The sequence below is a fragment of the Haliaeetus leucocephalus genome, unplaced genomic scaffold (genome assembly GCF_000737465.1).
Source record: "Haliaeetus leucocephalus isolate CR32 unplaced genomic scaffold, Haliaeetus_leucocephalus-4.0 Scaffold300, whole genome shotgun sequence".
In the NCBI taxonomy this organism is placed as follows: domain Eukaryota; kingdom Metazoa; phylum Chordata; class Aves; order Accipitriformes; family Accipitridae; genus Haliaeetus; species Haliaeetus leucocephalus.
The window spans coordinates 79,731-90,937 of record NW_010972736.1 but is presented as its reverse complement, the minus strand read 5'-3'; the positions used below and the strand labels follow the sequence as shown (position 1 = coordinate 90,937).

Genomic DNA, 11,207 nt, shown 5'->3' with positions numbered 1-11,207 from the left:
AAACCCCAAGGGAAAACACGTGGAACGAGGGCACCGGGGAGCCCGTCCCGCCGGCGGAGCGGGATCAGGAGTTGTTCTGGTTCTGGTAGATGGAGGCTTTTTCCTTCAGCAGGTCCAGACACAAGTGGCAGCTCCAGCTCCCTGAGGAGAGAAGTACACGTGGGTTCCCTGGTTTCGCCCTCGTTAGGGCTTCGTTAAGGGTCACAGCTTCCTAATTACATGTAGGGAATAAGGAACGGGGTGGAAGGGTGGTAGTTTACACGGCTGTTTGTGGGTTTGTGAACCTGCAAGTCTTCCTCCTCCTCGTTAACCTTCAAGTGAAGGTGGCCAGGAGAGGGGTTCATAATTAACCGCTGGGATAATTAACCAGCTGCAAGGCGTCATTGAGATTTTGGGGTTTGTTTTTTTTTTTGTTGTGAACACTGTTCTTTTTTGCTTCGACGCCGTGAGTCAGCACAAGACAAGGTGGGAGGAAGAGGAGGGGAAGAAGAAGAGCGATCCCTCTCAGCTTCACCAGCCGATACGGAGACATTTTGGGGTGCAAGGGATGAGGGATGTTGGTGATGGATTTTGGGGTGGTAAAAGGTTTTTCCGCTTCTCCAGCAGAGGAATAACTGGGGAACAGCCAGAATGATGGACCTCATCATTTTCGATTGTGGCATGACAAATCCACGATCACCCCCCAAAAAAACCATGGGTCGAAGCGGGTCTGCACGGCTGAGAAATGTTCTGGGCTGAATTCTGCTTGTTTTGACCCACTTCCAAAACAGAGAGGGAAGACGGGGTTTGGGGGGGGCCGGGGGGAGCGGCACTCACCTTCCGGCGGCTCCGACATGGGGGGGGTGAGACAGTACATGTGGTAGCCGCGGTCGCAGTCATCACAGAAGAGCAGCTGGTCCTAAGCCGAGCGGGGGGGGAAAAGGGGGGGAAATTCGGATGATTCAACGCGGCCTTGGCTTAAGGACAACACGGAGGGGACGAGGGTCCCGCTCTGTCGTCCTCCAAGTTCCGTCGGAGCGACCAGAAAGACATCGCCGTGTCCTCCAGACTACAAAAAGCACAATCTTCCCCTCGCTCCCAAAAGATTTTGCCACATCTTACAGACTATTAAAGCCCAATAATTTCCCCCCAAAAAGACTCTCCCACGTCCTACAGACTACTAAAGCCCAAAGATTTCTCCGCAAAAAAGACTCTGCTGTGCCCTTCTGTCTCTTAAAGACCAAAGATTTTCCCCCCAAAAAGCCTCTGACATGTCCTACGGACTATTAAAAGCACAAAAATTTCCCCCAGAAAGGCTGCTTTGTGCTACAGAACGTTAAAAGCCCAATGATTTCCCCCAAAAAAAGATTCTGCTGTGTCCTACAGATTATTAAAATACACAGATTTTCCCCCCCAAAAGCCTCTGACGTCCTACGGACTATTAAAACCTCATCCCCAACAGAAGAGGCTGCTCACAGACCCTCCGGGCTTTTCCCCATCCCTTCTCCATGGGGCCAGATGGGATGACACCCTGGGGTGTCCTCGGAGGGTGCCCTGCTTCTTCTCGGGGGCGGACACTCATGTCATTCTTGGGGGTACTCGGGCAATTCTGGGGGGTACTCAATCATTCTGGGGGTACTCACGTAATTTTTGGGGGGTACTCACATAATTCCTAGGGGGTACTCACATCATTCTCGGAGGTGCCGCAGATATTGCAGCACTTGCACTCGATGCACTGCCAGCGGTACGTCTTGACGGCCGCCATCATCACGGGGGTGAACTGCAGGCAGGAGGGGTGCCCTGGGAAGCAGGCAGGACACGAGTGAAGGCAGGGGAGGGGAGGAAGGCAGCCCACGCAACCATGGGGTTGGGGAAGAACTCCACGGCAGGGAAAAAATCCACCTTCTCCCCAGCTCTGACCCAAATCCCCGGCTTTTCCGGGCAGGCGAAGACGCCGGGGATATTTTTGGCAATGCCGGCGGTGGGGAGGATGTTTTTCCCCCCTCCCTTACCTGATCGCCCACAGTCCGAGCACGAGACCAACTCCTCCGGTTGTCCCGTCTTCTTGTTGATTTTGGAGTCTCCCAGGCAGAAATCGCAGTAGTTGTTGGGCAAAGCTAAGCCGTCAGGTCCCTTCTTGGCTGGAAAAGCAGAGCGGGAGAGACAGATTAGCCACAGGGCAAAGGCTTTCTACATGGGACCAGGAAAAAACACTTCCACGGCACAAATCCCGATGCTCGGAGCAGCCTTTCCGGCAACCTCCGAGCCCCAGGGCGACGCCACGGGGCTCAGAAGCATCAGGGAAGGGATGCTGCTCGCTCCCAGCCCTGGCAGAGGCCATTTCCTGGCTTTGCCATCTTTTTCACGATGGGGATTTTGGCAGAGGGGGGGTGTTTCGCTTACATTTCTGCTCCTCCGATCGCTGCGAGACAGGAGTTGGGGGCTGCGAATCGTCCTTGTCGTCGCCTTCTTCCTCGGCCAGGTGGGAGTGAGCATAGTGGTAGCTCAATCCTGGCCGATTCTTGTATCGCTTCCCGCAGACTACGGATAGAAATGGGAAAAGTCTGAGCTCACGCTGGCGGGGAGCGAGACCCCCACCCCAAATCATCCAGCATCCCCTGGCCCTGTCTCCGGGCTTTGAGCGCAGACGGCTGCTCCCCTTCTGTCCCCAAATCACCTGGAATTTATTAAAACCACCTAAGAACACCCTAATGAAGGGGTTTGGGCTGGATCCTCCAGATCAGGTCCATAACAGCCAGAGAGGCACCGCAGCCTCCTCTGCACATCCCACCGCGGGAGGCTAAAGCTGATTCAGTGGGCGATCGATACCCACCACGTCCAAATAACGATGGCAGCTCGTTAAGCGCAGCTTTACAGCCCTCGGTAAAGGAGTGAAACCATGCAGGGATCAATCCGAGTGGCAAAACCCGGTCGGAAAGACACTGACAGGGCGTGGTGTCACGTCCCACCCAAAAATCATCTCCTAAACCAGCTGGGTAAAAATCAAGGCCGCCTTCAATGTCCATGAAGGGGAAACTTCTTTTTTTTGGGACCCCGAGGAGAGAAACTGCAGCTGCCACAGGCACATTTCGGCTCTGCTCCCTCCTCAGACCCACCTGGCTTCTCCAAACCTGAGCTGAGTGCGGCGTGAAATCACCCACCGCCCCAAACGCCATCGGTTTGCCCACTTTCCGCCCCGTTTCTTGCGGGGATTGGGAACTTTCACCCTCGGTTTGACAGCAGGCACTTCCTTGGGGAAATCTCTGAGCACCCATGGATTGGGTAAGCACCTTCCCTGCCAGGGAATGGGCTCCCAGCTCACCGTCACCGCTTTTCGGGGCGGGGGGAGTTGGCAGCTTTTTAGTTGTGAGGCTCCAAGGACACCCCAAAACTCCCTTTCAGCCCTGTATAGGCACGAGCACGAAGCCGGCACTGGCCTTGCACCCTCCTACTGCCAGCACAGTAGAGGACAGAGGCTGGCAAGGCACGAGGATGAAGATTGGGCTGAAATCCCCCCCAAAAGAGCCAGAGGGGGATTTACGGGCCCTGGTGGACAGATTTAGCAACGGGTTTTCCCTGTGTCTTTCTGCAGCATCCAGGCAAATCAGGGAAAAAGTTGTTTTGGGATGAGATTTCCTGAGACTGGAGTTTTTCCTGTAACATCCCGGACCCTTTCTGGATCGGCTTCCAGGCTTGCTTTGAAGCCTGGAGAAACCCCACCAGGGTTTGCATCCCTTCTCAAGCCATTGACTCACTCCAAAAATATGGTGGGGAGAAAGCAGTCCGCTCACCAAAAATGGGGTTTGAACCCCCCCAAGAGAGCCCGATGCAAGCAGCCGGCATCGGCTTTTTGGGACAAAAGCCACAGAGATTCTCCCCGGGCAAAAGGGTCTGTGGGATGCTCGGGATGCTCATCGCCCTGGGGGAAAGACTCGGCATCAGCAGGCCTGGAGCACCTCGGCACAGCAGCACAAGCCCAGCCGAAGGAAGCAAAAAGCAGCCCGAAAAGCAGCAATTACAACCTTATTACATCAAATTCTGGCTTTCCAGAGCCAACCAAGGGCACAATGGGGCCGGCCCCGTGAGCAGCCACGCGGAGCTGGCAGGCAGCGTTTTCTTCCCCCCCCGCCCTCCCTCCACCCCCCGCAGGGTTTAAAATTGACCTTTTTTCCCTCCAAAACAAGCAGGCCGGTATCTAAACACGAGTTGAGTTTCCTCCTCCCGAACAGCGAGGAAGAAGAGCCCCCACAAAGACGATCTCGGCTCTCTGGCTTGGCTGCGGGTGTTTATTCGCAGCCCGCCGCCAGCATTCAACCTCCACCTGCAGCTGACCCATTTTGGGGCTTTTTTTGAAGCAAAAAGGTGGGGTATTTTTTGCGAGACAAGTGGCAACATACTTCGGCATCTCTTAAAAGGAAGGCGGCACATCCCGGGTGCACGGGATTTGGGAGCGAGGGAAGGGGTTTGGTGGAAACACCGTGGGTTTTTTCCCATCCCTGCCACTGCGGGAGGGCAGGGGGATTAATCTTTGTTTTCCCTCTCGGGAGGCCGCTCTGCCGGCACGCACGACCGCTCTTCCCCGCTGGAAAAGGGTCAGGCGAGCCGGAGAGGAGCTGCTGAATCCTGCTGCCGGCGGGGAGGCCAGCTTTGACGTCGCTCGGTGGCCTTTGGCTTCTCCCTCCCCTTCTCCCGTGTCCCTTCCCGCCCCGTCCCTTTTCCCGCAGGCTCCAGCAAGGTTTGGTGAAAACAAAAAACAAAACTAACGTTTCGGGAGAAGAAAGGCAGGAAGGAAATAAAAAAAGCAGACAGAGAGTGGACTACCTCGATCGGGAGGTTTCAAGGTATGCTTTTGTTTGTAACTATCTGAAACACAGAAAGAGAGTCGTGAGAAAACACACACACACCAGGTCACGCACCCGTGCCAAGCGACAGACGGACTCTTAAAACAAGAAAAAGGGGGAGGAAAAACACAGCTACTTTGGGTTTGGGGGTGGGTTTTTTTGGAAGAAGCTAGTGTCAGCTCTTGCAGGACAGGAGGAAGAAGAGAGAAAGGTAATTTCAAAGCCTCACTTGCCCTTTTTTGCTCCGTTTGCCCTGTTAAATTGCTTTTTTGCTTGTTTTTAACTCCCCTTCCCCAGCTTGAGGAGGAGGAGGGAGGTGAGGAGGAAGCATTGTCAACCCTGGGCTCGCAGAGAAGCGGGCCAGGAAGGTATGGCCTCGGAAATCAAATCCCTGCCCCTGGAGCTGAGGAGGTTTTTTAGCCAGAGCAGAACCAGCGCACGGTGTTGCGTTTCACAGCTACAAACTCATTAAGTGGCTTTAACGAGGCACAATAGCGCAAGGGGTGGGGCGGGGGCTACGGCCGGCTTCGAAACCAGTCTGACGGACACAGATCCAACTTGAAAGCTGGCTGGGAAAACTGAGGGGCTCTTTTCAACCTTTGCGGGGGTGTTTGCAAGACCGGGAAAGGTTTATCCTCATTTCTACGTGCCGGGTGGCTGCACCGCCCTTCGCTCGGGGCGAGATGACCGTGCTCCCGGTGGGAAAACTCCAGCCATCTTTGACCGTTGGAAGAGGGCTGAGAGTCCGAGGGGTTCAAAAACACCCTCCCCTGGATGTGTAAATCTACCTTTTGAGGTTTAAAACCCAAATCCCAGCAGACAACCCGATGGATCCCAAAAGTAACACAGCCTGGCTCCACTCCCAAGCCCTAAGCGGCGAGGAGAGGTTTTTAGTACTCACTGTCGCAAGCGTAGGGTTTATCCCTGTCTTCTAATATAGCTGCATCCAGCTTCTTGCGAGCCCCTCCGACACCTTTGCCCTGGGAAAAACAAGGGGAAAAAGCCAAGGTTTAGGCAAAATTGGGACGCAAAAGGCTCTTGGGTGGTGGGGAAGACAACACCAGGGATCTGATGTTGGAGAAAAGCGTGATCCAACAGTGCCACGTAGTGGGTACAGCCTGAAATGGCTGTTGGATGCGAGCAGCGAGGACTGCTGCATGGGGCAGAAGGCACCGAAGGATGACCCAAATCCCTCAGGATCCTCAGTCTTTCCCACTTTGGGAAGGGGCAGATCCATGTGAGATCTCTCTACCATCCTCTCACCACCCGGTATCTCTCGCATGGTAGGCAGTTTTCAGTGACTAACATTCAATAGTGGCTAATGGACATGAGTTATCCAAGCCCCCGGCTTGTGTTTTCTGCTCATCCTGCCCGCAAAGTCAAGCATGTCAAGAGTTTTCCCCAATGCAAGGTTCAACACAGACACAGTCGAGCCCTGGCAGGCGTCAGGGCTGTTTCAGCACCGGCAACATCTCGGATTTGCCAGGAATCACCACCAAAACAACGCTGCAACGCAGTCAGACCCACCCGGCTGCCCTCACCTTGGCTTTCCCCTTCCCTCTCCGCTTCGGCGTATCTTCTTCATAGTCTTCATCGTCCAAATCATCCAGGAAGTCATCTGGCTCAAGAATCCGCTAGGAAAGAGGAGAGGGATTATTGTAGACAAATCCTTGGCATGGATCGAGGGAAAAGGGGGAAAAATTGGGGAGTGAGATACATCGGCATGGCCTCAGTCTTCCGTCAGCAGCCAAATCCGTTCCAAACCTGTAATCCAGAAGGAGGAGAAAGGATGTGGTATTTTGGGGGATAGAGAGGGGATTTGGTACATTTTATCCCCCCAAAAGTGACAGAAGGGCCCAATAGAGTGTGAAGACTCTTGAAGAAAGAGTCATCAAGGAAAAGGCAAAAAGAGACGAGGCTTGGAAAAAATTTTCATGCTAAGAAGTGCCATAGAAAAGTCCAGGAAGAGGAACATAAGGTTTTTTAGCAAAATTACAACGCAATATCGCACACCTTGCTCTGCCCTGTGCTTATTTGAGGGGATATCTATTAAACCACAGCCATTGGTGGGTAAGGAGGTGAAGCTGAAGCCTGCAGGATATCACCTATCGTTAAAGCAGTCAGCTAACGAAGCGGCCTAAAGAAAACCAACTCGCCTTGTGAGGACTGCAACAGGAAAAAGGATTTGGTGGTGCAGGACGTCCCCTCCAGCCTGAACTGGGGCTAATCCGTACCAACCCGGGCTGAGATCTGCTAAGCCGAGGCTTTCCACCCCACAGATCACACCTGTGGGGTGTTTTTGGCAATAAAAAGCAGCTATGACAGCGATCGCGGTGGGTTTAAAGTCTGATTTGCAGCTCTGAGGGGAAAAGGGGGAGCTCCTACAATCCCAGTGTCAATTAACAGTAAAGCACTGGCAAGTCTGATGAAGGATGGAGAGCAGGGAAGGTTTTATCCAGCTCCAGACCTCAGTAGACCCTTAATATTTAAAAAAGCTTCCGAGTTGTGCCAAATCAGGGTGAAAAGGGGCTGTTGGACCCAAATTATCCAGCTGAGGGAGGAAAGCGGGAAGACCCCAGTCCCTTTTGTCTGTTTTTAAAATAAATTTGCTATAAAGAAAAGAAGGAGATGGCAGGGTCAGGGACTGGCACCTCAGAATCTCAGCAGATCACTCCCCCACCACAGACATTTCACAAGGGTCTGTGGGTCAATGAGGGATGAAAGCTGTCCTGGGTGCAGAGACACCTAGCGCAGAATCTTAGACTGGGTGCCTGGACACAATAAAACCCTGAATTTTGGGGCCAGAAACTCCCTTCCCTTGAATTTTGGGGCCAGAAACTCCCTTCTCCTGAATTTTGGGGCCAGAAACTCCCTTCCCCTGAATTTTGGGGCCAGAAAGTCCCTTCCCCTGAATTTTGGGGCCAGAAACTCCCTTCCCCTGAATTTTGGGGCCAGAAACTCCCTTCCCCTGAATTTTGGAGAGTTTCTAACCAGATCTCCAGTGGCCCCGCAAAGCTGGTAGCATCATCTCTGCCCCCCAAAATCCATCCCAAATACTTCTGCTGCGGCTAAAAGATGCAGAGAAAGCAGAGGGGAAGAGGAAGGGGGTGGAAAATCAGAGCGGTGTTGTGGAGATGCACATGTTTTACCCTGAAGCTTCCTTTCCCAACACAGGGGGTGACCCTCTCTCTGCCGTACCTTCCGCGCACGGCTGTTGGTGACAGGGAACTCGCCCAGGCTGTCGTCGTCGATGCGGGGGTCCGGGAGGGCACGTTTCTCCAACGGGTCAGTCCTCAACAGGGCTTCCAGGCTGCTGCCGTCCTGAGAGATCAGCCCTTCCTTCTTCAGGGTCTGATCGGTGTCTGCAAGGAGACGGTGGGGGGAAAGGGAAAAGAAAAATCAGGGTGGAACATTGGTGTGTGCCAAGATCCCATCTCACCCAGCCATGTTCGCAAGCTTCCCCACCGCAGCAGGGTCAGGCGAAGGGGTTTACCAACCCTCACCGACGTTTACCATCATTCGGTGCTACTTGGGCACGGTATTGCCAAAACCTCCCCACCCCTTAGCATGTGAAGAAAGCTGTGGTGGGAAGGATTTACCCGGTTTGATAGAAGGGAAGGAAAGCCTCGGGTCCTCCGGAGGATGAGCACGGCGTTTCTTCCGCCAGCGGCGCGCGGGGTAGGAGTAAAGCTGCCCAGCGGCTAAACCTTTAATTAAAAAAAACCAAACAAATTATCTGAGGCGATGACACGCACAGACCCCTTGTCCCCAACCCAGCATTTTCCTGGCGTACCTGGCCCTCGGTGACGTTTCTCCATCCAGATGTAGCAGTTGCTTTGGGCCACCCCGGTCTGGGAGTCGAGGAAAGGGAGGCGGACGCTCCTCTCGGCACACAGACGGGCGTTATAGTTGTGGCACTGCTCCATGGCATCCCTGTAGTACTGTTCCCCAAGGCTGCCGGGTGAAAAGAGGTTCAGCACTCACCCCATCCATCCCGAGCCCCAATTCCAGCCCCGGCACATGTCCGTCGGGAGAGGGAAACGCCATGGTCCTTCCTGGACCCCTGCTCAGAGGAATCACAGCCCAAAATATCTGCTCCGCAAGGTGAAAACACGATTTGACGCGATATTCACCGAGTATGGAGACATCCCCTCATCTAGCAAAAGCACAGAGACACGGGGACTGCTGCGACAGGCGATTAGAGCCTTCCTCACCGCCGGCAGACAAAATGTAGCATCGTTAAGAGATCCCCTCGGCATTAAAAGATCCCCTCAGCATTTTGCGTGCCCCCAAAGCCTTTTGTGAGAAGCCTGCGCCAGCATCTACGCATTACTAATGGATTTGAGTGGCTGTGGGCATCTCTCTGGTTTCCTTAAGTGCATTAATCGTGCCCCATACTCTTTACTAAGAGCACGACCTCTCCGTGCCACACCACTACGTTCCTCCTTCAACCGGAGACTGTCAGGGCTGCAACAGCCACCATTGCAGCCCTGTAGCTGTAATTACAGTAATTTGGATGGCGAGTTCTTCCCACCGTGTGTGGCAGGGAGAGGGGAAGAGCTGAGAGTCTGTTCGGCTGCCGGAGATGGAATTTTTCACTCTGCGGTGCCGGGAGAGGAGACACACTCTTTGTTTGTATCGATACATACTGATCTTGGCGCTTCAATACCAGCTGGAACAAATGCACAGAGCCCAAGGAGCCCCGTAATCACCCAAGCTCCTGAGATGGCTAATTTAGACGAGTGAATAACGAGCCGAAAGATGCCTCGGTTGCCTGAGAGGAAGAACATGCGCTACACGAAATATCTTGCCCAACGGAAGAAAAGGAGATGGGACAGAAATTGCTTCGTCGCGGGGGTTTTTATTCCAGTGTAAGTAAAAGTCGGATGTGTGGGGAGATGGCCTGAAGAAAACCAACAGGAAGAGAGGGAATAACTGAACAGAAGAAGATACTGATAAATATTAAATGCAAACAAGGATTGCCATGCTTGTTTCCTCACGGAGCCTGGTCAGCCGCAGCTGTGACAGAGAAATGGGGTTTGTCTCACCGCGCTGGGTGAGACAGCAGCGATTTTGGGAGGGGGAGCGGTGTCCCAGTAGCAATTAAGGGTGATGAAAAAAGTCCCAAATTGCCTTTTTCTCTCTGCTGACTGCAGAGGGAGCCCAAATCCCAGGCTCAGGCGACTGTCACACTCATGGAGTTAGGGGATATAAATCCCTCCTGGAGCTTTTAATTTCCTCCTAAATCACCACACCGTTCCTGGCTAGCTCAAGTTGCGCCCCAATAACCAAAAATGTGGAACCCTAAAACTTCCTTGTAATGTCCAGGGGAAGCCCTGCCAACAGGAGGATTGCACAGAGGAGGAAAACTTGGTGTTTACAGTAATACAACCCCGAAAAGAGTTTAGTTGTCCAACTTATTTCTCTCCTGCTGGCTTGATTTCTGAGTTTGGGGAGGGCGGGGGGAGCAAAAAAGAGGCAATCAGCCCCCAAAACAATCATCTGCGGTTGTTTTAACTGCAAATTAACAGAGGGCTCCTGGGCTGGGTGAGAAATGCACCAGGATTTGGCTTCGGCACCTAAAAAAGCTTCGTGAAATGGGTTTTAAAGTGCTCCCTGAGCACCGAGGGGATGGAGAGGGACCACGGCAAACATTAGGAGCAGAGATCTTGTCTCCAACTCCGACGTACAACTCCACAATCTTCCCTTACGCTGGTTGGAGGTCTTTGTCCCCAAAACCGAGGGGTGCTTCGAGCATGGATGCTTGCCGATCCTCACATGCAACCACAGAACAACCTCGAGAAAGCTCTGCTGAGAAGCGCCACTTAAAATCTGTGCTGAATGCACAAGCAAAGAACTAACGAAGCCGTCAGGAAGGACTAATGTGTTTTAAACGGCTCTAACGAACCCAATTATTGTTCCCTGTGGACTCAGCGCGGCTTAGAGCCTTCCACAGCTGCTAAGCAAGTCATAAGTGCCCTCAAGAGCAGCTTCCAGTAAAGCACATCACGTCAGCGGATTGCTGTGGAAGTAACTGGGTGGTTTTATATGTTTAGCACCATCGGTAAGAGATTGCAGCATGGAAACAGCCAAAAAAAATGGTGCAACTACCTCCATCCCCAAAACCGCCAGGAAAAGGCACAGTGGGCTTCGTGCCGAGGTGGGTAACATGCACCTGCGCAAGAAGGGGAGTGATTTAAAGCCCCAAAAAGTCGTCGTCAGAGACCATCCTAACCCAACCGCTGCCGTTGTCTGGAGAAAAACAAAGCAGGGAGGTATTTGATAGACCAAACTCTTTGCCGACGGTACCCAGAGATATGAGAACGACCGAAGGAATGGCTTTAAAAAGTAAAAAAAAAAAAAAAAAAAAAAAAAAAAAAACCCCCC

General features: G+C 53.0%; 1 protein-coding gene across 1 annotated transcript in view; it reads right to left on the bottom strand.

Moving 5' to 3' along the window:
* DPF2 (D4, zinc and double PHD fingers family 2) overlaps positions 1-11,207 on the bottom strand; it is a 13,105-nt gene continuing 1,898 nt past the window's right edge. Inside the window, exons 2-11 of the mRNA XM_010570671.1 lie at positions 8,614-8,774; positions 8,420-8,527; positions 8,019-8,182; positions 6,362-6,454; positions 5,722-5,800; positions 2,383-2,520; positions 1,992-2,120; positions 1,667-1,779; positions 817-898; positions 1-141 (exon numbers count right to left, since the gene is read on the bottom strand). Coding sequence (XP_010568973.1) covers positions 65-141; positions 817-898; positions 1,667-1,779; positions 1,992-2,120; positions 2,383-2,520; positions 5,722-5,800; positions 6,362-6,454; positions 8,019-8,182; positions 8,420-8,527; positions 8,614-8,774 — 1,144 coding nt within the window. The 3' untranslated portion in view covers positions 1-64. The remainder of the gene's footprint in view (positions 142-816; positions 899-1,666; positions 1,780-1,991; positions 2,121-2,382; positions 2,521-5,721; positions 5,801-6,361; positions 6,455-8,018; positions 8,183-8,419; positions 8,528-8,613; positions 8,775-11,207) is intronic.